Source organism: Paramisgurnus dabryanus, chromosome 14 (assembly GCF_030506205.2).
Source record: "Paramisgurnus dabryanus chromosome 14, PD_genome_1.1, whole genome shotgun sequence".
Lineage (NCBI taxonomy): Eukaryota > Metazoa > Chordata > Actinopteri > Cypriniformes > Cobitidae > Paramisgurnus > Paramisgurnus dabryanus.
Window position 1 is genome coordinate 36,644,159 of NC_133350.1, and position 26,323 is coordinate 36,670,481.

Genomic DNA, 26,323 nt, shown 5'->3' on the forward strand with positions numbered 1-26,323 from the left:
ATTATTTTAGCGGTTTGTGCTGAAAACAGTGTTAAGTGATATTAGCCACTAATATGTTTTAAACAACTAAAAAAAACTAAAAGTAAGACCATGTCAAAACCAGTGTCCCAAAATGATTGGACTCCAGGGGGTTAAACAACTTAATTATGCAATTCAGTTCAATCTACTTTTTACATAGCTTAGAAAAACAAGTTGAAATTGTTTAACTTAATAAAATACTGTATATGTTGATATGACATCCTTTTACAGTGAATTTATGAAATACATTAAATAAAGATATGTGCCCACAGATTTCTTTAAAGCTCTTGAAGTTATAAAAAGTAATACAGCTATCACACTGAAGTTCAAGGATCAAAATTCTGCTTCTCATGCTAAGGAAGTGACTGCACAGATTTTACTGGCTGAAGAGATGCTAGAGGATAAAGAAGAACAGGTACCATGTTTACTCTGTTTAGAATAATGACCACCGTTTTGTCCTGCCAGAGCCCTAATGCTAAATATTTCATTCTCTTATGTTTTTTTAAAGGTGAATAGAACTAAGAACTTGACCGAAGCAAACAATAGTGTGGAGGTATCTACACTAAATAGTGCTTTAAATGGCACTGAGACCATGAAAACTGCTGAAATGACAACTGAAACAAACTCAACTGGATTAACTGTTCCCCTCTGTTTGTATTGGTACATTCTTCATGCTTACAAAAACGAGTTGGAGCAAATTGAGAAACAGCATGGAGTTAAAATTTCTGAAGAAGTGTCAGTGTCATTTAACTCGAAGAGAACCCCTGATTCTGTGTCTAAAGCCTCCATTGAGCTTCAGAAGCTTGTTCAGGGATGTATGGATAATTATGATGGAGTCAATATTCCCTATACTCATATAGATTCAGATATTGTGAAGGAGACAATGTTTATCAGTCAGAGGCCGGATCAAAGGGTCATGATGAGCATATCTGCCAGTAATTTTCAGGTCTTTGGACCAAAACAACTTACACATATGATAAGCAGAAAAGTAAATGCTACAAGACTGGAAAACCAATTTACTGACAAAGCAAGTACAATGGAAGTGGAAGGCAGTGTTACTCCACAGAGTTGGTCTTTCTTAGACATGGACACTAAAGACCTTCCAACTCAATTTGAGATGGATAAGGTTCATTGGGATCTGATGAAACTTTCTTATACAGAACAAATATCAAAACTTGAATCAAAGTTTGGAGTGTCTTTTAACACTGAAGATCAGCAGGACAATTTAACCATTAAGGTTAGAGCTCAGAGCAAAGAAGGACAACATACTGATCTTAAAAATCATGCCCTCAGAGCTTTAATACAATGCTATCAAAAATTTGCCACAGCTCTTGTGAGCTGTGAACCTAAAGACCCTAAAGATGCAAGTATTGTGGCAGAGATCAAAGACATATTTGACAAACAACAATATTGTGTTGCAGCAGTTGATGTTTACGGTCACTGGAAGCTTGTTGGACTGCCGGAGCACCTTGGCCCTTGTATTGAAGATATTGAGAAGAAAATTATGAAGAAAGTGTTTGATGATGAGACAAAGAAATTAATTGGCTACTCAAGGGATATTCCTCAGGGAAAAGGAATCACATGGGAAAACAAACCTACTTATAGACCAGAAGCAGCAGGTAGCCCTTTACAAGATGAGGCAATAAGCTCAAGAGAACAAGATGGGAGAGATACTGGTTTTACTGGACAATCACAAGAAAAGGCAGACAAAGATTCTAGACATGACATTAAAGGTGCACATGGTGAAGAGGAGCAGTGTGTTATTTGCATGGACAAGATCAACAACAATAAAAAACTGAAATGTGGCCATGAATTCTGTCGGGACTGTATAAATCAGTCAGTGGAGAAGATGGGATCCATCTGTCCTGTGTGTAAAGACGTCTTTGGAAAGTTAGAGGGAAACCAGCCTTATGGAAAAATGAGTTTTATAAAGAAACGCTATTCTCTTCCTGGGTATCCAAAGGATGGCACAATTGAAATTCATTATGATATACCATCAGGTGTTCAAACGGTAAGAATATAATAAATATTTTATTATAAATATTTAAATGTTGTCTACATTATAAGCACTTACTCGCCAATTGCCAACAAATCAGACATTTGTGTAGTTTTACAAATGTGGCCTTTAAAAATGCACACAGAAAAATTGAGCAAGCACTTCCGGCATTCTGCAGAATGAGGATTAAAGGACAAGTTCTGTATTTTACACTTAAAGCCATGTTTTCAGATTGTTTATGATGAAATAGAATGGTTTGACTGAAATTTGGACATGTGATTCTGGCCCGAGAATTTTCGGGTGTTTGTTGTATCACCTCCCACCTCTACAATGGCTGCATAGGTGCACTGGCACAATCCTTCCTAAAATGCATTAAACTTTCATTTACAAAGACTTGAAATTCACAGAGTGGTCAGGAGTGTTCACTGATATACTCACACAAAAAGCGCTGCAAAAGATGCTTTTTAACAGGTTTTATTGTATTTTTGTCCAACTCCACTGACTTGTAATAGATGTGCTGTGAGGTACGGTTTTACTCCATGCTGGGAACATTGTTTTTTATTCCTGCAATTGGCAAAGGTGGATTATTGCCACCAACTGGGCTGGAGTGTCTATTATTCAAGCTCTCAACCAAAGAATTTACGGGTGTGAGGCATTTGGAAAAATAGGTCCACAAGTAAAAACACCTGTTGGAAAGCATCTTTTGTAGCGATTTTTGTATGAGCATATCAGTAAACACACCTGACCACTCGGTGAGTTTCATGTCTTTGTAAACGAAAGTTTAATGCATTTTAGGAAGGATTGTTCCAGTCATAGACTTTAAAAAAGATGGACGACACGACGTCGCCTCCCACCATTGTAATGAATTGAAGACAAATATGTCCAACCACGGTAGCCGCCATGTTACGTAAAAACATCAGTTTGGAGCCAAGGCATGCGCAGAAGGAATCGTCCGTGGAGCCAGAGGAGGAGCCGCGGTATCAAACTTCCGTCCAAACGCTCGCGCGACCAATTCAACCACGCCAATCATAACGAAACGCCCCGTTTCTATAGCATCAAATTACAAGCTAAAATGAAACTTACCACAATAATGAACACTTGAACATATATCTGCGTGATAACAACTACTTGAAAGGATCAAAACCATCTTTCGGAAACTTTTATTGGAAGTGTAAATATTTTTTTTATTTAGAGCAGAGTCCCATTCGTTTGAACGGAGAGAGCGGGATTTATGACTTGTACTGCAGCCAGCCACCAGGGGGCAATCAAACAGCTAGAGGCCTCACTTTTTTAAGGCTTATGAGGTGCACCCGGTTCCAGTGCACCTATGCAGCCATTGTAGAGGTAGTGGGTGATACAACAGAAACCGAAAATTCTCGGGCCAGTATCATATGTCCAAATTTCAGTCAAAACCGTTGTATTTCATCATAAACAAGGGCTTTAAGTGTAAAATACCGAACTTGTCCTTAAACTTTCTGTCAAGGAAAATACCAACCCTGTAGATGGCAGTCGTGTTTTATGTAGGCTGTACTGACAACAATATGCTTGATTGAGCTCATGCTGTGCTGCGTAAACTGATAATGTATGACATTACATTAACATGACACCAGGGATTCTCAGTGCTCTGGCAGTACTTTGATGTCATACACATGCATGCTTTTTGTCAAACTTTTGGTTGGTGAAGTTTTTTTGCCAGTGACATACTGTAAACAGTTACATATTCTTCATCAGTTTATTATTCATTATACTCCTCCTTTTGTTATAATTAAAACTTAGTTTAACCAGGAAAAAACACATGAAATCCGACTCAAATGCACATAAATTTTCTTATTTTTTTCTGTGCACTTAGAAAATTTAACTGAGAAGGAGACGTGATGTATAGGGATGCTCCGATCAGGATTTTTGCAGCCGATACGATTACCGATTTGTTATCTTCGTGATCGGCCGATATGATTCCTATTTTTTTTACTGATATGCAAGCTGTTTGATGACTGTAACTTAATATTTTTTTCTAGATAAAGTAATACCATAGATGTTTCCTTTGTTATATTTCTTGCAGTAATTAGATATATTATTGTTTTAATAGAGAATCAAATAAATAAGCACAACAAATATTTCTTCTGCAAAGAGCTATTTAATATCTCTATAAAAAGGTTTATGTCTCTTAAAAGTAATGAAAATAAAACACTTCACAGTATTTAATGTATGAATTAATTAAATATACACGCATTCGTATGAAGTATAACAGTTCTTTAGTCAAGAGCAGAGAGTGATTTTATTCAGAGATGAATTCAGGTACTGCAGCTTTAAGACGTGAGAGCGATCGCTCAGTCCGTAGGGGAGAGTGGGGTGAGTTGTGCCAGTTTTTACTCAAAGTGACTTTAAAGTGAGGCCATAACAGTAATGCCTTCAACTTAAAGGTGGAAAAGAGGATGTTTGTTTAATACATTTTTGCAAGATTACTTGAAACTGTCTTTACTAAATGATAAAAGACTATTTATTAGGTGCACTGAAAGTAATACATTTAATATATGTCATCTGTGCATAAGGTAGGGCCTTAAAAACATCAGCCATTCGTTGACGTAATCATCGCATGAGCGATTGGCCCTCTGGCTTGTCAATCACTGCCATTACGTTCCTTGTGAGAGACGTGCACGCTCCAGTAACTAAACACAGACGACGCATGCGCATAATGCATGAACTCCATCTTTAGTTTCGGTTTGTTTTCATTGTCGCTCCTGCTTTCCTCCTCGAATTTGCACCACGGAAGAGAAGAAACCCGAAGGAGGACGTAAAAGAAAGACTTTTTAAGCCGCTGGGAATAGGAGAAAATTGTCAGAAGAACGTAATGTAAACAGAGTCGTTATTGGAGAAACATTTTAACACTGGAGAGCAATGAAGGAACAGAGAGGTGTCAAGACAGACGCGCAGTTCGCAAAATTCTTCCTGACAGGTAACAGTGATTATTCTTTCTTTGGGGAATAATTATTGTTGTACTGTTATTCAGGTATATTGACGTTGTTCTTGTACTGTAGTTGTAAGGCAGTGACCAGTCAGCTACATGCTAGTTGAAATGGGAGTAGCGTAGACTGATCTGACGTTTTAACGTCTTATGTGTTTATTATCATCATTTCACATAATGAATCCACTGACGCGACACAGCATATGCCAGTGGTAAACAAACACTCGTGTTCAAATACTCGTGCACGAGTTTTTGAAGGCGTTCCCTAGAAATGAGCTGTGAAGGAGGGAGGCTGTTCTTACGCATGCGCTTATTTAAAAAACTCAGTAACGGTCTTTCTCAGTTGGCAGAAAACATCCTCTTTTGCGCCTTTAAGGATGTACATATATTTAAGGATGTTGTGCATCCCCGAGAACAATAACTTTGGATCTGAAATATATTTTTTTTGAAATATAGCTTTTGGGAAAAAAGTGGTCTTGTGACACAACTTGCCCCTGGTGTGGGGTAAATTGTGCCGGTGATTTCTGAAGTAAAACAGAACATTTTAATGTTATGAACTGTAATGCTATATTAAAGCAAGACAAATTCAATACACAATTACTAATTTAAGGTTTATTTAGATATTGTCTATAATCTATTAAACTGTTGTAATAAGTCATATTTTGTATTTTTTGGAAAAACACAACTTAAATACACAATATCTGATATTTCTGAATAATTTCAGGCAAAGTGGCTTTGGCAATAGATGCCTGTTGACATGCACAGAACGCTGTCTGTCAATTATGTAATATATAAGAATAAAGTGACTCATTTCTAAACATCCTATTGTGACTTGGCCACTTAAAAACTTAATAAAACTTCTCTTAAGTGCAAACTCAAAACTGAAATCAATGTTAGCTAAATGAAACAAATGGCAGGTAGGCCTAAGTGAAACACTGATGAGGCATGTCCATCTCCTCACTTCTCCAGATTTTCCCCTGTGAGTATTTAGGTCTAGGTCAGGGGTTCTCAAAGTTTACATTCAAAGGTCCAAATCTGAATTCTCATCATTTTCATAGGTCCGGAAAAAATGGTTATTACAAAAATTGTCAAGCATAGTAATAACTTTATGTAAATCATTTGTGTTTATATAACAAATCAACACAAATGGTTTGGGAAAAACATAACAAGTGTATTTTGCATTTACAGTAAAAACATTTTTTAAACATAAACACAAGAAATATGCCAAAAGTAACCAGGTGCAAGATACAGAGCAACCTGATGAGAGAAATGGCACTGTTTGTTTTCCATCAGATGCATAAACCATGGCAAAAAAAGTGTGGTTGGTAGGCAGAGACACTGACCAAAATTAGGGGTGCACCTATAAATTGGCTGATGATGCTTGCTATGCTTCTAAATCAGGGGTGTCAAACATGCGGCCCGCGGGCCGGATACGGCCCGCAAAGGTGTCCAATCCGGCCCGCCTGATGATTTATACAGTTTTATTAAATATTAAATACATATTTTAAAAACCCTTTTAGGCGGGTGTCTAGTTCATTTTTAATATGAGAGACTTGCGGAAAGCAGCAAAACGCGGAACATAGAGTAAACACGGTGCCCAAAAATCTTGCCGTTTTATTGTTACCGCTCCGCTAAAGATCCACTGATTCCGGTAATCCACTTCGTGTTTTCCCGCCCGCTCCGCAGCATCTCTGTGTCCACTCTCTGCCTGGAGAGCGAAGACGACAGTTTCCGAAGTTCGTTGCATTAACAGGTAGATTCATTACATTATATCAGTTGTTAAACCACAGAATTAGTAACTTGTAAGTATGTTTATGTATTTCTTCCGCTAATGATTTGCTGTCAGTGTTCTAAAAGTGCTAACAACTAGCAAGCAAACAACAAAATATCCACATTCTTATTAACGTTACAATGCTTGTCTAATCGATTTAATGTTCCCGATCAGATCTAAGTTAATATAAACACTAAATTTGCTGTTGTTGGCACACTTTGTAGACAAAAAATAGAAAAAACACCAATGCCTTCACAAAATAACGACAGAGAACGAAAAGAGAGGCTTTTAGCAGCAGTTCAACATTGCAAACATGGATTCAAAGCTCCATCAAGCCAGCAGGTAAATCATATTGAATATTTAGCAGATTGTCACACTTTAATTCTTATTACATTTCCCATTATAATCATTTGTCTAAGTTGATGCTAGTAATATAACACATAATATTTATAATACTTTATTAAAACCATAATAATAGTACCACCACCCATAGTGCCATTTTTGGTTTGGGCCACTGCCCCATCTAGCATTTTCTAAATGACTGTTCTCTTTACAAATATATTCCAAAGAAAAGTGAATGGTTCATAAATAATTTTGGCAAAAATGATCCGGCCCGCACTTCATGGCGTTATTTACCATCCGGCCCTCAGCCTAAAATGAGTTTGACACCCCTGTTCTAAATGAATTACAGTGAAATACCGCTACATCCAAAAGCCAGGGGGCGCTCTCGGACAGAAACTTAATATGCGCTGCAGACGAAGAACTAGACACACGCAGCTCCAGGAAATGTCTTAAGGATATATTTATATTGCTGTTCTTCAAACCTTTTCAGGTATTTTCATGATAATAAAGAATATGTATAAAGATTATGTTTGACGAGTGTTGCTTTTTCAAATGCATGTTTTAAACGACTCAAACCAACAGTGATTTCAGATTGATAAGGACTTAGTGATCAAAAGCCGTAGTACATGAAGTAGCTGTCCATAATTTCTGGGTGTGATGGCTACAGCGTGACACAGGAAATTTTTTAATAACTTGTTTTATTTTCGGACCAGGAATACTCTTAAATCTAAAAAGAAAAGAAAACTAAACGAATGGTTTACAAGTTTAATATGCATTTGTAAAGTAGAAAATGCACACATTTAATCAATCACATAGAAATTAATGCACTTGTAATATGAAGTGGATGCGGGTCCGGATCAAGTTCCCGTCGGATCCGGACCGGAGTCCGGACTTTGAGAACCCCTGGTCTAGGTGGTCTGGATCTGGCCTACTATTTAACATCCCACTTGTCAATACTGTATGGGGAATATAAACTTATGCTGTCTTATGGCTGTACCACCAAGTTTTTGGGGTGTGGGTAGTTTCTTGAGCACATCACCTCTGGCACAACTTACCCCAGGCCCTTTGGCACAAATCACCCCAGACCTACAATTCTGAACAATTAGCATGATCCAACAGTTAAGAGCTAACATTATGCTAACTGTATAGACTCATTGTGTAGCTTGCTAAAGCACTAAAACGTGTGAAATATTTTCAAACCTATCAATAATTGTTTAGACACTACAATCAAAAACCTTAATCATAGAAATTTTACTTTGAAAGGAAAAAAACTGTTTTTGGAGCTAAAAAGTGCTTACCTCTCATGCCATGTGTCTCTCTTTTTTTGAGGATAAGTAAAATTGATGGCTTTTCAAAATTATGTGGTCACATGACCAATTTCTTCAATGGTTTTCCAGAAACAAGGGGTGGAACAACTTCCCCCTGGCACAAATCACCCCACTCTCCCCTACACGTGCACTGATGGCAGACTGCTACAGTATGTGCACGTGCTGCAAGTATACGCAGACAAGAGCAGCTGTGAGGAAGTTTAAACGGTCAAAACTTTAAAACGCATGCAAATAAGTAACTTTTGGCATGAGCATGCAATTGTCCGCGATATATAGGTGTTGTATACGCGGTGTTGGGGGTAACGCATTACAAGTAATGTGCATTACATAATAATATTACTTTTCTGAAGTAATGAGTAAAGTAACGCATTACTTTATAAATGTACACATTAATATTGGAGTTACTTTTAAAAAAGAGTAATGCAAGTTACTTTTCAGTTTAATTAATTCAATTTAAAAATAAAATAATGTACTGAAGTAAATTGAACAAATTAACGTAAGTTCAATATCAATATGACTGAGCGGGAAGGCCTGAGTTTGACATTTTTGCAATCATAAAAAACACCTGCAAGGCCTGAAAGACATCAAGCCTCAGCCAAGTAAGAAAAAGTAACCCAAAAGTAACTTAAAAGTAACGCAAGCATTACTTTCCATGAAAAGTAACTAAGTAACGCAATTAGTTACTTTTTTGGGGAGTAACTTAATATTGTAATGCATTACATTTAAAAGTAACTTTCCACAACACTGTGTATACGCTGTTTGATAGGGATGTGAAGATGCTTCATGCTGTTAACCGAAGCGCGTCCTCATACACATGTCTCTCTAAAGGCAGAGAGAGAAATCCAAATCTGCACGTTGCACTTTAGCAACAGGTTATAAAAATTTTCGCACTATGTAAAAAATAGTCTCTAATTGCAATCACATTCAGGATCCCTATGATCAGGATCCCTATGCTTTTTAAAAATAGTGTGTGTTGATAATAAACGTTTAAACTAACATTGTAATATGCTGAAAATATATATTCTATATAGATGTTATTGTTAAGTGTTGATTTGAGAGACTCAAATTATTGATCATAACCGCTTGGTTATCATAAAAAAACTTTAACTAACAAAAAATGCTCTAAATGTAATAAAAAAAGAAATATAACTATTTTGCCATTTTAAACAAAACTGAACTGCTTTAATTGCTGCAAGAGTAGTACAGCTGTGTAAGGAATCTGTGTAAGGAGTTACTTTTTGCTATTTCTGTGGATTTATTTTGCAAAATCTATGCTGAATTTTGCGGAATGATATAAAATGTTTTAAAACGAGAGAATGTGCACTGTGAATATTACCAAACAATAAAATCTTCTATAACTATATGTGGCAATGCTTAACTAAGGATTTATACCAACTACGCCACCCGGGGGCTACTCCCGGGACTGCCCTCAATTTAACAGCACACAGGTTTGTCACGACTGGGTCAGGTATCAGACAAGAGTTGAGTCAATCAAAAAAAAAACTTTATTTAAAATGAATTCAATTTTATTCATAGTATCAAATAGTAAAAGCAGAAAAAAAAAGACAAAAAGACAAACAACACTTCAGGGTGGGACAAGGCCTGACGTTCGTTAAGCAGAGAGCACCACTACTCACACGTGCACACACGCACCTCAGCACACTACAGCACGGCACACTGTGAACACAGCACTGCAACCAAATAAGGAGCCCACCAAACAGCACAGATCAGCCGCAGCACAGAGCGCCACCCGTCAGAAATGCAAATTAGAATTCCCAGCTGAACCAAGCGAAGCAGACTATGCAGAGCGAAGCAGGCAAAGCAGAGCGATGCAGGCAAAGTAGAGCACAGATGACGTAGCGCGGAACCCCTCAGTAGGGTTAATACAGTTCAGATGACGTAGCGCGAAGCGGCTGCAGTTGAAAGCAAATTGTAAAGCCAGCAGTGTAAGCAATGCACATAGCGCAAGGAAGCCACGCAGCCAGCAGCAAGCCCACTACAGCAACCCACTGTAACGTCCCTTGCACCTTGACCCACACCTTAAATAGGAAAATAACACACTTTACTCAATCAATCATTACAGCCTTTATAATATTAGGAGTAAAGTCACCACATACCTGTATTGGAACTCACGGAGCACAGACGGAGACGTGTAATATAAACGTCTCCATTCATGCAGCGATTGACGGGTTTCCCGAAAAGCTCCTCAGTCCACCCTTAAGTCAATGAATTTCATCAAGCCCAGTGTAATGCACCATAAACATTGCAAATCATTCACTGAAAGCAGCCCTTACCTTACTACCATTTGTACACAAAACCCGGAAGTACGGCAGCTCGCTCGCTAATGGAACAAACGCACCCGCATAACGTGAACTGAAACGCTTTTATATGCAGATACCTGATCATCAACAACACCCGCATCAGCTGGCCCGATGACGTCAGGGGATACCAAACCGTACTGCTACATTCTACCCCCCCATTCGTCATCGTCGATGATGAAACAAACAAGACTCTAATTCCAAGGCCTAAACCACGCCATAACTGCATTAGTCCCACAGGCTGGAGCATCTGGAGCACTTACACTTCCAGCTCCTACCGTTCGTGGCAAATGGTGCACATTGGAATGTTGCCCTGCCCCTACTCGTCCTGTCCGACGTGGAACCACACCTGGTGGGTTAGAAGTTTGCCGGGAGGGGGGAGTCACTACAGGTGCCAACTCAACATTGGCTACTTCTGTAGGTGCCGGAGGATCATTGGCATGCACTATTCCAGCTGGTTCTGGCCTTGCTGCGTTTTTGCTCTGAGCTAACGGTACAACTTCAGAAACCACATATGCCAAGTCCCCATCTTCAGCTTCTATTTCAGTCTCCAAGGCCACAGGTGTATCAACCGAACTTTCAGAAAGGTCATCTGATACCACCTCCCCTTGGGCCCGAAGTTTCAATGCCGACCGATGAACATGTCGGACTTGAGTCAAATTGTTTACGGGAGCTATTGTATACACAGAACCACCAGATGGAGGGGCTTTAACCACCTGATATACCGTGGAGCTCCAAAGGTCATGAATCTTATGCCTACCTCGAACCCCATAATCTCTCAAATAGACAAACTGGCCCTCTCCTAACGGCAGTTCTTTTACCCGTTGATCATGGCCTGCTTTACGCCGGCTTGCTGCAGCGTGCAGCCGCTCTCGGGCACCATCAACCGCCACCTGCAACTGTGCCTGATGCTCCTCAATCCACTTGTGGACTCTACCTGGCACAGGCTCTTGTACTTGCCCGAGCAAAAAGTCTATGGGCAACCTTGGTTCTTGTCCAAACATTAAAAAAAAAGGTGACTAGCCAGTGGCCTGGTGGGGAGTGGTATTATAGCAAAACACAACCTGTGCCAGGCAGGATGCCCAATCTCTCTTACGGTCAGTGGGCAAGGTCCGCAGAAAATTGTGTAAAGTCCGATTGAACCTCTCACACTGGCCGTTACCAGCCGGATGGTATGGAGTGCTGCGTGACCTTCCTACTTCATACAGGCTACACAACTGTTGAATCAAAGTGGACTCAAAATTGCGGCCCTGGTCGGAATGAATCCGCCCAGGAACCCCAAACTTGAAGAACCACTCCTCCACCAAGACCCTAGCCACAGTGCTCGCCTGCTGATCCCAGGTGGGAATTGCCACTGTAAACTTACTGAACACGTCAGTCATCACAAGCACATTTTCTTGTCCAGCCTGGGATGGCTCCAACACCGTAAAATCAATAGCTACAATCTCGTTTGGACGAGAGGCCAGTAAATGCCCCATGTAGCTTCGAGGGATTGGTGCCACATCTTTAGCTTGTTGACACCGCTCGCACCCCTGAACCCACTGTGCCACGTCTGCGGACATGCCTGGCCAGTAACAGCGTTGCCGTACCAGTTCTAAGGTACGTTCGACACCTTGATGTCCATGCTGCTGGTGTAAAGAAGTTAACACCTCTGGCTGTAAAGCAATTGGCACAACAACCTGAAGCACTGACTCCCCTCCATCTGGACGGAAAGCCCTTCGATATAATAGGCCCTCTTGCTCTACCAACCGGTCCCATTGTCGGAGGAGCGTGATAACTGGCTTAGCCAAAGTCCGTCATGCCTGCGGGCCTGGGCGCTGCCCTTGCCGCCAAAATCGCAAGGCTTCCCCTACCACTGAGTCTGTCTGCTGTAAGGCGCTGATATCAAGCGCTGAGCGACTAGGCCAAGCCTGCATTGCATGCAAAGTGGTAACTTCCCCTGGCGTTACCCTTATTGCTCGCCTCAGCAGCTCAGGTACCACAGCACCAAACTGCCCATTATCATCGGCTCCCAGCTGCACAGTAGTTAATCGTGACAGCGCATCGGCATTCTGGTTGGTTCTACCCGCTCTGTACTGAATCACAAAATCAAAGGCGGCTAACTCAGCAGCCCACCTTTGCTCGGTAGCACCCAACTTAGCTGTAGCAAGATGACTTAACAGATTGTTATCAGTACGTACAATACACTTATGCCCCAACAGGTATTCACGAAACTTCTCAGCCATGGCCCATTTAAGGGCCAAGAATTCGAGCCTCATGGAACTATAAGTGGCCGTATTCCGTTCCGCAGGTCGAAGACCACGGCTAGCATACGCAATGGGTCTAACCTTCCCTTCGACTTCCTGTGACAGCACAGCCCCAAGCCCTGCATAACTGGCATCGACCTCCAATATGAAAGGACGCGTAAAATCTGCATATGCCAACACTGGTGCCGTGGTAAGCTTCCGCTTCAAAGTTTGAAAAGAGTGCTCACATTGTGGGGACCACACCGCTGTCAACTCTAGACTGCGCTTACCTACCTTACCTCGTGTTAACTCTGCCACTATATGATGTAACGGGGCTGCCAATTTTGCGAATCCCTCAACAAAACGCCTATAGTAGCTAGCAAACCCCAGGAAGGTCCTCAGCTCGGCCACTGTCCCAGGACAAGGCCACTGAGCTACAGCCTCAACCTTACCTGGGTCTGTTGCCACTCCGGAGGAAGAAATTACATGCCCCAAGTACGTTACTTTCTCCTGAAAGAATGCACATTTTTCCAGCTTTACCTTCAGGCCTTCGGCCCTCAAGCGACCCAGCACCATCCTTAACCTCTCGAGATGCTGTTGTACAGACGATGAAAACACAATGATATCGTCTAAGTACAGCAAAACAGACTGGTGCCGCTGATCACCGAAGAGCCGCTCCATCAGGCGCTGGAACGTACTTGGGGCATTACACAACCCAAATGGCATCCGATTCCATTCGAATAATCCAAATGGCGTGCAAAAGGCAGTTTTGAGACGGTCGGATTCAGAGACGGGAACTTGGTTATACCCACTGGCCAGATCTAGAGTAGAAAACCAGTGGGCACAGGTCAATGAATCCAATGTATCCTCAATCCGAGGTAACGGAAACGCATCCTTACGTGTTTTGGAGTTAAGCTGACGGTAGTCTACGCACATGCGTAAACTACCGTCCTTTTTCTTAACTAACACAATAGGGGAGGCGTATGGGCTGCAGCTCTCCCGGATAATTTGTGCATCTAGCAACTGACTAATATGAGTCTTAACCACTTCGTACTCTGATGGTGGGATACGTCGGTACCTCTGCCGAACTGGAGTGTCATCGGTCAGGGGGATCTCATGGGAGAGCAGGTTGGTACAACCCAGGTCTCCTTCATGTGTCGAAAACACGCTTTGATACTCTCGAAGGAGAGCCCTAACCTGATTTTGTTCTCCAACTGACAGTCCTCCTAACTCAAGCGACGCTATCGGCCCTAACATATCTGATGCATCGCAAGAGGCCACCTGAGCGGTCATGGTTGAGACCTCCGTCAATCCATTTGGCAACCCCACGAAATATACTTCCCTCAACGTACCTATAACCGTAGTTGGATACAGTACTACATCAACGGTACCGACGTTTACGACCGGGACCGAAACAGTACCCCCGCTCACCTGTACTAATGAGGGTGAAGCCAACAGTCCTGCAGGCAAACCGGTCTCAGTAGGTTCAAACAACACGGTCTTACCTGCAAGTAAGGAGGAACAGGTAGCTGTGACAAATGTCAAGGTGCCGCCTGAAATGCGACACGCCTTGTGCCCCCTTACTTTTACATTATTCCCGCGATCAGCGGCGCGAACAGCTTGTTGACAATTCTGAAATACCTGAATCATGTTCACATCCTCAGTTAAACTTGGCAACTCGAATAATGTGGATCCATGACGACCGAACAGTTCCCGGTAGCAGCGGCTAAGAACATTCATGCCTAAAATACCAGGCACGTCCGGGCCACTGCCCGGAGGATCACGGACCACCAATACTCCACAATTAGGAATTTTACTACCGCACAGCTCGATATCCAATTCAAGATACCCAATATACGGAATTTCCAATCCATTTGCTGCTCGGAGCTGCAGCCAGTGACATGATTGCAGTCGGCCCTGGCCCCATGGTTCAAACATCAACCGGAAACACGTTTCCGTGATGGTCGACACCATGGAACCAGTGTCAACCAAACAGGGCACTGAAACCCCCCCAATATTTACAACAAGGCGTGGACATGAGGACACTAGTCGGGAACCCGTCTCATTACCATAAACAATACGAGAGCCACGCGCACTCCCTACCGAGCTGTGGCTCAGCAGCTCGGTAGGAACTAGTTTTCCGGACGGTTAGGGCCAGGCAAGGACCTTGGTTCACCGGCCGAAGGGGCAACAACCGGGCCTGGCGGAGCACGAGGCGGACGACGCTCCCCCTCGCACTCCCATGCAAAATGACCTGGTTTTTGACACCGTCGACAGATTAATTGAGTTGGACGAGGTGCACGACCATGGGAAAAGGTAGTTTGATTCCGGGGCGATAGTCTGGGTAAGCAAATCTAGCTGCTGTTGCTGCCTATGCAGCATTTCTCGTAGCTCACTTAACTCAGATGTACGATTTCTCTGAGCCCAACCCATCTCTGGACTTCCCCGGACCTCATACTGGATTCCACTCACCAGGGGGACTGACTGACTTCTACCCCTAACACCCCCTGGTAACCCCTCTCTTTCCCACCGGATCGCTTCTCCCCGAACCTCTAGCAATGTTACAGTGGGCTGACGTCGTATCAATTGTTTTAATTCTCTACGGAGTGCATTATCTGACACGCATTCGACGAATTGATCCCTTACAATTACATAACCATTTAAAACTTCACATGGCGACTGGTTTTTAACTTTTTCAAAAAGACCCAACAACGCCAAAGAGAACTCCAACAATGTTTCTCCTTCACGCTGTCGCCGAGAGAAAAATGCTTCCTGCAGTGCAATATACGACTCTGCACAACCATACACTTCACGCAAAGCTGCAATAATTTTGTCTGGATCGCTTTTATCAGCACTAGAACGGTATTTAATCTCGTTTCGGGCCTCTCCTTCAAGGTGGTCATAAAGGAAAAAGGCTTGCTCTTCTGGTGTCATATTACGAACTCTCATACACGCTCGGGCCTCCTCAAGCCACTCATCGAGACTGACACCAGATCTGCCATTAAAATTTGGGCAGCGTCGGTCTCTCGGAATAAATACAAAACGTTCGACTGTACTGGCACCCACATCAGCCGACCGTGGTGTAGATGGGCGTGCTGCGCTACCAGATGGTGCTGCACTACCAGATGGTGCGACAGGATCGGGCAGCTCAATCGCCGCACGTTCCTGTCGCAGCCTCTCATTATCAAGTCGTAATTGGGCAACTAAGTCCCGCATATCCTGTAATTCGTTTTCCATGGCGTGTTACAAAAGTACTCACCCAATCACTGCTGTCACCAGTATGCTGAAAAGAAAAAGAAAAAAAAAACTCTCCTCAAAGTCTGAATCTGATAACCAGTCGATTGCCCTGCCGACTACGCCAAATGTGGCAATGCTTAACTAAGGATTTATACCAACTACGCCACCCGGGGGCTACTCCCGGGACTGCCCTCAATTTAACAGCACACAGGTTTGTCACGACTGGGTCAGGTATCAGACAAGAGTTGAGTCAATCAAAAAAAAACTTTATTTAAAATGAATTCAATTTTATTCATAGTATCAAATAGTAAAAGCAGAAAAAAAAGACAAAAAGACAAACAACACTTCAGGGTGGGACAAGGCCTGACATTCGTTAAGCAGAGAGCACCACTACTCACACGTGCACACACGCACCTCAGCACACTACAGCACGGCACACTGTGAACACAGCACTGCAACCAAATAAGGAGCCCACCACCTTAAAGGAACAATCTGCTGGTACGGCCAACCCACTCCTGAAGAGAAAACAAAAAAAAAATAAGTAACCTTTAAAAGACACAGAAAGAGAACATCACCTTTAACAATATGGGTTTTTCATAGAATCAACTGCTCCAAAAGTTGTCATCGTAGGCGCCGCGTCCGGTCACCCCAGCTACCACACAGCCAGCAGGCTTTAATATGCAGGAAACCAGTACACTGGTTACAGAGGCAATGAGAACTATACTGAGGGGAACACACCTCACAAGTCACCAAAACAAGATAGAAAACAGTTAACTTGGCTAATAAAGAAAAACACAAATTATAGCTCAAGACTTAAACCAATAAAGAAATAAAGACCAAAAGAATTTAGATTCCATTAAAGTAAAATAATCAAAACAATAATCAGAAATGAATAAAGAATAATCATGGCAATAAGAATAAATGAAAAAAGGTAATACAAAAAAACAAAAATTAGAAAATCAAAACCAAGAGAGTTCAAAGTAGAAAAGTAATGCTAGTGACAGTCAAGTACTGACTACTTTGTCACACGCCAATGTTGAATCAGTTACTCACGCTACAGTTGGAAAACACCACGCCCCAAGTCCAGACCACGGTCCAGCTGATCCTGTAAATACTGCAATGCTGCAACAATAATCTATTAGCATATGAGCAGCGCAATGTTAATCAGCTGGTATAATCCAGCAATCGCCGCAAACAGCACAGATCAGCCGCAGCACAGAGCGCCACCCGTCAGAAATGCAAATTAGAATTCCCAGCTGAACCAAGCGAAGCAGACTATGCAGAGCGAAGCAGGCAAAGCAGAGCGATGCAGGCAAAGTAGAGCACAGATGACGTAGCGCGGAACCCCTCAGCAGGGTTAATACAGTTCAGATGACGTAGCGCGAAGCGACTGCAGTTGAAAGCAAATTGTAAAGCCAGCAGTGTAAGCAATGCACATAGCGCAAGGAAGCCACGCAGCCAGCAGCAAGCCCACTACAGCAACCCACTGTAACGTCCCTTGCACCTTGACCCACACCTTAAATAGGAAAATAACACACTTTACTCAATCAATCATTACAGCCTTTATAATATTAGGAGTAAAGTCACCACATACCTGTATTGGAACTCACGGAGCACAGACGGAGACGTGTAATATAAACGTCTCCATTCACGCAGCGATTGACGGGTTTCCCGAAAAGCTCCTCAGTCCACCCTTAAGTCAATGAATTTCATCAAGCCCAGTGTAATGCACCATAAACATTGCAAATCATTCACTGAAAGCAGCCCTTACCTTACTACCATTTGTACACAAAACCCGGAAGTACGGCAGCTCGCTCGCTAATGGAACAAACGCACCCGCATAACGTGAACTGAAACGCTTTTATATGCAGATACCTGATCATCAACAACACCCGCATCAGCTGGCCCGATGACGTCAGGGGATACCAAACCGTACTGCTACATTCATTATACATTTTGATTTAAGGATTACTCTGAATTAAACTGGACAAACATGAACCAAGAGTTATGTGCTGTCACGACCATTTATATAAAATACATATATTACTGTCTACAGTGTAACAGTAAAAAGAAAATAATGAATGTACGTATATCAAGATAATTTCATCAGTTTTACAACACAATGTATATACAGTCGTGCTCAAAATTATTCATACCCTTTGTAAATGTGACCAAAGAAAGCTGTGAAAATAAATCTGCATTGTTAATACGTTTGATATTTTATTTAAAAAATCTACAAAAATCCAACCTTTCATTGAAGAATAATAATTTTAAATGGGGGAAAATCTCATTATGAGAGAAATATTTTTCTCTAATAAATACTGCTCACAATTAATCATACCCTTTTATTTAATACTTTTTGCAACCTCCTTTTCCCAAGAGAACAGCTGTAAGTCTTCACCTATAAAGCCTGATGAGTTTGGAGAACACCTGACAAGAGATCAGAGACCATTCCTTTATGCAGAATCCATCCAGATCTTTCAGATTCCAGCTCCATGTTGGTGCTTCTTCTCTTCAGTTCATCCTATTCATTTTCTTTAGGGTTCAGGTCAGGGGATTGGGATTGTCATGGCAGAAACTTCATTTTGTGCTCAGTGACTCATTTTTGTGTTGGTTTTGATGTTTGTTTTGGATCAACAGCAAATGTTTTTGTTTCATTTGAGCATAGAACCCATACCGTTTGAAGTTCCAGTAGTGTTAGTTACTTTTCAAATGTTCTATGGTCAGATGAAGCAAAAAAAATCTTTTTTACCAGCAAACACTCAACATTAATAGTTTGGTGCACACAAGGGTACAATGTACAACCTGTGTACAATGAAATATACTGCTGAGCTGGAATCTGAAGGATCTGGAGAGATTCTGCATGAAGGAATGGTCTCTGATCTCTTGTCAGGTGTTCTCCAAACTCATCAGGCAAACTCTGAAGACTCAGAGCTCTTCTCTTCGGAAAAGGAGGTTGCAAAATGTATTGACAGTAATATATGTATTTTATATATAATTAAAGGGTATGATTAATTGTGAGCAGTGTGTATTAGAGAAAAATATTCCTCTCAGAATGAGATTTTTCCCCATTTAAAATTATTATTCTCAATGAAAGGTTGAATTTTTGTAGATTCTTTGTATATAAATATTTATCTTGTAAACAGATTTGAAATAATAAATAATTGTCGCGTCACGTAGCAACAAAGAAGATAAAGATCTCATTTACTTCTCCGCAGTAAGTTTTATTTCAAGTTTTACATATCAAATATGAAATGGTTTGTGCTTTCTCTCATAAAAAAACGTCACAGCAAACAGCACAGACTTTTACTCACAAACACACGCACATGATGCAGGGACTAATATTTGCGGTCACAGATTCCTAATGGGGAGGATTAAAAACTATTAACTCGGGCTGAGAATTCTGATAAGCTGTTGGACAAGGGCTAAGGCTTAAGCGTCTCGGGCCAGGGCCGGGTCAGGTCTTAGATTTCAGGCATGTGCAGGGCTCTACTGTATAATACAATATATATCTATAAAAATATAGTATGAAAACAAATTAATCATTATTTAAAATAAATTTGACAGATACTGAACATACTGAAAAAGTCCAGTCGGCACATGATTATCATTATCATGTTTATAATGTTTCAGACAGATTTTTTCTTAAAAAACTAGCATTTCTAATGTGTTCTAAATTGTCCATGTGAAAGAAGTTTAAGTGTTCAGTCTGTTAACAATTAAGCCACCAGCATTACATCAGCTGCAACTTTCTAATTTTTTGTTTGATAATGTTTTTGTCAAGTCGCACCTAAGTTTATTTTAAATGTAAGCAAGCTCACCAACAACAAAACTTGTGTTTACAACGAGTGGGACCGGTAGCAAAAGCAAAAAGCGGCGCGTCCCACGTTTTCCATGCGTTTTCCAGGCTGCCCTCGGTTAGTGGATAAAACAGGCGACAATGGGTTGTGTCCGGGGGAAGCAAACAGATCTATCTGCGCATGACCAGAATGTTACCAAATCAGCTGAACTGTCTGGGGGTGGAGTCGCCATTCGCCGGGGTGGCACGACTCCAAAGGAGTAGATGATGGGCAAGATGCGACAGGTGACGAGAGCGCAAAACCGCCTTGAGGGTTGATATACACAATAGTCGCAATGTTATCGGTGCAAACTAATCCATCCTTCCCTCGCAGCTTCCATAGCAAAGCATACGAGTCCCAGATATACAGCCCACAGCTCGTGGCAGTTGGGGTGCTATCCACACCCCTGAGACTGTAAGCCCGTCGTAACTGGCTGCTCAGCTCGCGCTGGGGGCATCTGTGTGTGTTACAGCATGCCAGGAGACCTGTCTGTCTGACCACGGGATGAAATTGAGACGACACGCAGGTGTAAAGGTTACCCGGTGCATGCCGGTGCGCCACAATCTCCTCGGGACTCGATCGTGAAGCCAATGCTGAAGCGGTCTCATATGGAGCAGCCCGAGTGGTGTCACAGCCGCGGCTGCAACCATATGTCCCAGGAGCTTCTGAAATTATTGCAGTGGGGCCGCGTTCTCCCCTCGAAATGCATCGAGGCAAGTCAGGATTGACTTCTTTTAAACGTGATAAATCGATCGAGTCCAGTTCCATATCGAGAAAAGAGATCCTCTGCCTGGGGCAGAGTTTTCTCTTTTTCCAGTTGACCCGAAGACCCAAACGGGCGAGATGCCAAAGCGTTAAGTCTCTGTGCTCGGAAAGACAGCCCGAATTAAGTACTTGTATTGGTATGCCCGCCCCTCGAACGCAAAGCAGAGAAACGATGCCTGTGATGTCATAAGCATCAGTTTTTCAGATTGGGCCGTTTTCTGGCTGACATTTCTAAAAGAGGAATTTCTATGAGACTGAGATGTTTAGCATGTCTAGCACTTTTTGTATGTTTGTCAATGCGGGTAGACTACCATTATTCAACAAAGACAAGGTAAAAATGTTTTTTTTTATTCTGTCCCCTTTAAACAACAGACGTTGTCCCAAAGTGCTTTACAAAATAATAACATTAAAATCATACAACAAAACAAACTAGCTAAAGCGAATTTGTGCTTAAAACAAGCAAAAAAACTGCCAATGGAATAAAAAAGATTTTGTGTTTATGTAAAAATAAACTTATCTCAAGAACATTTCTTATTCCATTGGCAGATTTTTTTTGCTTGTTTTAAGCACTAATTTACTTAAAAGTTTATATTTTTTGTCAAAAAACTAGACTTATTTTGCTCATCAAGAAAAGACATTAATTTAAGAATTTTAGAAATTTTTACTGAAAACATGACAATGTATGACAAATGACAAAACATGACAAAAATACTAAGTAAGAAAGTCATATTTTGCAGTGAGTGGACAGTTCATGGAACATAATGGTTTGAATTTTAAATGCATGGCGTGGTGCGCCATATGCCATTTGTCATCCCTTTAAGGAGAAAAAAAAAAGGTTTCATGGGATAGGTTTGGTTGCTAGTTTGCAAATTTAGTGTTTTTTTTTTTTTTAATAGAGCTTTTATTTAGTGATGTCTGCCCACAGATCTTTTCAACTTTTATGTGTAGGGTTGAGGTGTAAGAGGTGTTGTTTCTGCACTCTTCCGTCATTAGCTATTAAAGAAAAAACTTTGTCTAAAAACAATTTTTGTAATAGTTTGAATTTTTGTGCTCTATATGGGAACTTAATGTAAGTGAAGAACTTCATTTCTGTTTGTTTACAGACATGATAACTTAATGGTAATGATGAAGATTTATGTTTGTGCTACAAAACTTTTAACCTCTGTAGCACCAGTGCTATGTGCAAAAAAGTTAATGTAAAGTCCTGCTTGGAGCTTCAACGGCAATGTGTGAAAATTCATTTTTAATTTGAGGAATGTATTCACAGACCACAGACGTTCTATGCGCCACACAGGCCCAGCTCATTCAACTTGCATTTTAAAGAAATTAGAAGATTTAATTTAGAGACCCGCCGCCTTCAATTATGTTAATCAGTTGTGGGTAGCCTAGCTAGGGTTGCCACCTTTCTGAAATGGAAATAATGAACGGGGGGGGGGGGGGGGGTTGCCCGGGTCCGGTGACATGCCCCCACAGAAGATAATTAAAAAAAAAAATAACCCCTGAAATGAAGACTTCTGGTGAAAATAGTGGAAACTAATTAATAAATGTAGATAAATATATTTTATACAACTTCTTAGGCCCTAAATATTTAATGAATAGCAAAGTATGCCTACATATACAAGACTGAACCACATAGATGTGAAATATAAAGGCTATCATGATCATTTTGCCAACAATGAACCATGGTTTTAATTTAAGTTGATAATACGCCCTCTTCAAAGACCCCACCCCTTTTTAAACCTTGAGCTATCTAAATCCATAATTATTTAATAAGAAACCCATCAGAAATGATTGACACATTATGAGACGGGAGGGAGCGGGACACAGGAACAGAGGGAGAGCACTGGAGAGATATATATGTGGATTGTTAGGCTAAATCTGTACTATCTCTTTTAATATAATCACTTTCTTATCAACTATATTTGAGTTTTAAAAATCCACATAATTACATACCATATAAGCCTCTGGAGACGACTGACGGACAATGAACCTTAACATTGCTCCATTCTGTGCCCGCAGCCTCTCGCTCCTATTGTGATTATCTCCTCATGCGTGCTGCTTTATATCACACACTCCGCCGTGACAAACAGAAAAACCGCGACGGCATATGGTACAATTGGCCTTGTATTCATTGTCCCTCATGCATTCCAGCCACGGGTAGTCATTTTCCCATTTACTGTACGAACTACTGTATAACATAACATAACATAACATAACATAACATAACATAACATAACATAACATAACATAACATAACATAACATAACATAACATAACATAACATAACTACAAAACCAGAAAATTATTCCATGCACATACAGCACAAAGCATGATTATTTATTTCGATTTCAGAATAAACACATTTGTCATTAATAATAAATAAGCTGCGGTCTGTCTGCTGACTGACACTGTAATGAAGATGAATGTATAGTTGCTGTTTAAGTAAAATGTATAACTTTCATTAAACTTCAGATATAAAAGCGAAGACTGGTAAAGTAGTGTTTTATCATTAAGTAAGGGATAATGTAGAGGCAGCCGGTAGTTATTGGGAAATAAGCCCCGACAGTGTGATCAGGACCCGACCCGACTACTTGCCACATAAGAAAAAAAACTGGACATGAATATGAATTTGAAACATTTTATTGGCATATTTGTTTTAAATTAACATTTTTATCCTTCCACGAAACTTTGCACAGATGCATAAAATGATCGTTATACCTAAGATCCTCTGCTTCATACTTGTCTGTCTCCATTTTTTTCTCTTTTAGCCAGTCTTTGAGAAGTTTTAATGCCCATTCTGTATTTTTTTGTGTGTTGGCTTCGTAGCTGTCATGCTCTATTTTGTCAAGTTCAGTCTCAGTAAGCTGTCTGTGTCTTGTCGTGGTTGTCCAGTGTTTGTCACAAGATGGCGCCAAACAGACAGTAATCTTTATTGATCTTTATTGGCGCGGAGCGATTTTACTCGTGCAAGTAGTCCGGCTATGCATTATTATTTTGGAGCGGTTATTATTTGAAAAGAACGAACCTGCAAATGTCTCAACTGACCAATCAGAATCAAGCATTCCAGAGAGGCGTGTAATAAAATCTGATAACGTCCTATTCATTTAATAGAATGTTTGGGCATACCAGCATGGCGGCACGGTTGCTCCTCAATTGTGACATCATGGGCAATCCATTAATTTATATAGATCAGTCACCACTGGACAAGTATTTGTGGTTATAGTTTGGATTAGCCTGTGTTCTAATGTTCAGTTTTATAGACCTTGGTCTATTTTATTATAATAAATATGGTTTGTATTGGTGCCTGTTTCTTAAAAAAATTTGCCCCCCTGTGAAAATGAAATGCCTCCCATTCCGTATGTTCTGGGATGGCCCTGAAATGACTTTGCTTATGTTTCGGATTATTGTCCTGAAAAAACAGTGGTAGACTCCGAAGGTTTCCCAAATTTATGGGGCAGTGGTTTCTTCAGTGGTCTTCCAAGAAAGTTTGATCCCTAATCCCATCAAAGATTGCGATAGGTCCTGGTCAAAGTCTGGATATCTCTCCCCAAACATGAACTTTCAGAGTATGTTTTGGGTTTGATTTAAACTAGGGCTGTTTTCGACGCAGGATTTTCATAGTCGAATCTGATTCGTTAGATTTTGCCATAGTAGACTGATAGTCAAACCTTTTTTTTTTCAAGATAGCAGCTAGTGCTGTCGCGGTGAATTTCCCTTGCGGTGATTTTGCGTGATTCACAAGCGCTATGCCTTCATTTACTAAAATAAAATTATTATTTAAATCCAGGTTCATAGTCGAATCAGACCTCTCCGAATCGAATCGTCGAATGCTCGACTATAAGATGTCAGCCCTAATTTAAACACGTCTTCCTGTTCTATGAAATGACATGGTGGCAAAGCCACAATTGTTTCATCCATGAAAATTACATTGTTCAAATCTCATTCTGAGTGATCCATTTGTGCACTTGTTTAAGTCGCTTCTACTTATTTTTATCGCTGACAAGTGTTACCATACCTCTATCTATCCAAAGAACTTGTTACTCTTATAATAGGCAGTGGTTTTTTTTTTTACTCATCTCATTTCCCTCAATTTTCCTTTTGATGTTCTTATTTATTTATATTCACAAAACTAGGGGCTTTGCTAGACATAAAGCTCTACTGAGACACAGGCCCACCATTTGTTCCAACTTTTTTCTTGAAAACCTGCTGCGTGCAAGAAGTGTGCAAAATTTCCTTTGCCTAACCCAATATTCCATGAATGTATTTGAAAATATTCATCTTCATTGTACTAAAAATCAGAGGTGGAAAGTAACTAGGGCTGTGACGATGCACAAGTTCAACGCGGTGGTTATAGAATGTGTGTGTGCGCGTGTTAGCACGCATGCATGGGCATATGTGCACATGCGCTTCGATGCATATAGGCTTATATAATGCATACATAGTTTTTAAAATATAAAAATTTAAACGAGAATCATACATTTCTTAAAGGTCCCATTCTTTCTGTGTTTTTGAAGCTTTGATTGTGTTTACAGTGCACAATATAACATGTGTTCATGTTTCACGTGTAAAAAAACATTGTATTTTTTACACAATTTACTTTTCTGTATAGCGCTGATTTCACTGTCCTCAAAATGGTCTGATGTCTTCCTTGGTCTATGAAGTCCCTCCAGAAATACATATCGAGTTCTGATTGTGTAGTTTGTTTAGTGTGTTGTGATTCAACTAGCTTGCTGTTGGCTTAGCTGGCGACTGATGTATTCCTGTGAGCGGAGTTTATTAAAAAAAACTGTTCTACTGATGTCATTAAAGCAGGAAGTAGAGGGCTTTAGTCCAAACTGACTGTTCGCTGTAGTGCTTGTTTGTTTGTTTTTTATATTCTGTACTGTAGGCGCGCATTAAGATATGCACTAATAAAGCACGGGAGTGCTGGCAGCAGTTAAAAATATGCTGACATCAAGCCTCTACAACCTCGGTAGGCTATAGCTCAAGTGTGAATTTAAAGTTGTATTGTTTCTATTAATTTATCTAATTTATCTCTATGCACAAAGAGTATAGGAACTTTTTGTCCCCTTTTAACTTTAAAGAGTAGATTAAGAGAGCGAAAGTTGCAGCAGCCGCGAAGACAATTGAAAGTACAGGCAGTGACAGTCGCTTGAAGGATTCAGATTGGTTGAGGGCGAAGCACTGTGTTCAAAAAAGTATTTCTATATGTATTATATCAACTCATTTATATGCATATGTACTTATATTAATATGATTGGTTCAGTTTGAAATTCATTATCTTTTATTATTAAATAAAATAAATTAATTAAACTATCATTGGATGATTCCCCCTGTAACGTCTGCCCCTGTCCCGAATTTCAGCCAATCTCATTTGGTCACCCTACTTGGGTTATGTGATCCAGACTTGAGTAGGTTAATTGATGTTACTGTCTCTTTAAGAGAAGCACAGACTGGTTTCTGCCTCTGATATATACATATACAAACTTAAGACATAAACAAATGTTTTTATTAGAAAAAGA

At 40.7% G+C, this 26,323-nt stretch overlaps 1 protein-coding gene across 3 annotated transcripts in view; it reads left to right on the forward strand.

Moving 5' to 3' along the window:
- The window catches only part of dtx3lb.2 (deltex E3 ubiquitin ligase 3L b, tandem duplicate 2), a 92,714-nt gene that overhangs the window by 58,959 nt on the left and 7,432 nt on the right, over positions 1 to 26,323 (forward strand). For all 3 annotated transcript variants that reach the window (XM_065273037.2, XM_065273038.2, XM_065273039.2), the window contains 2 exons: positions 291 to 433; positions 527 to 2,029. In XM_065273037.2, coding sequence (XP_065129109.1) covers positions 291 to 433; positions 527 to 2,029 — 1,646 coding nt within the window. The remainder of the gene's footprint in view (positions 1 to 290; positions 434 to 526; positions 2,030 to 26,323) is intronic.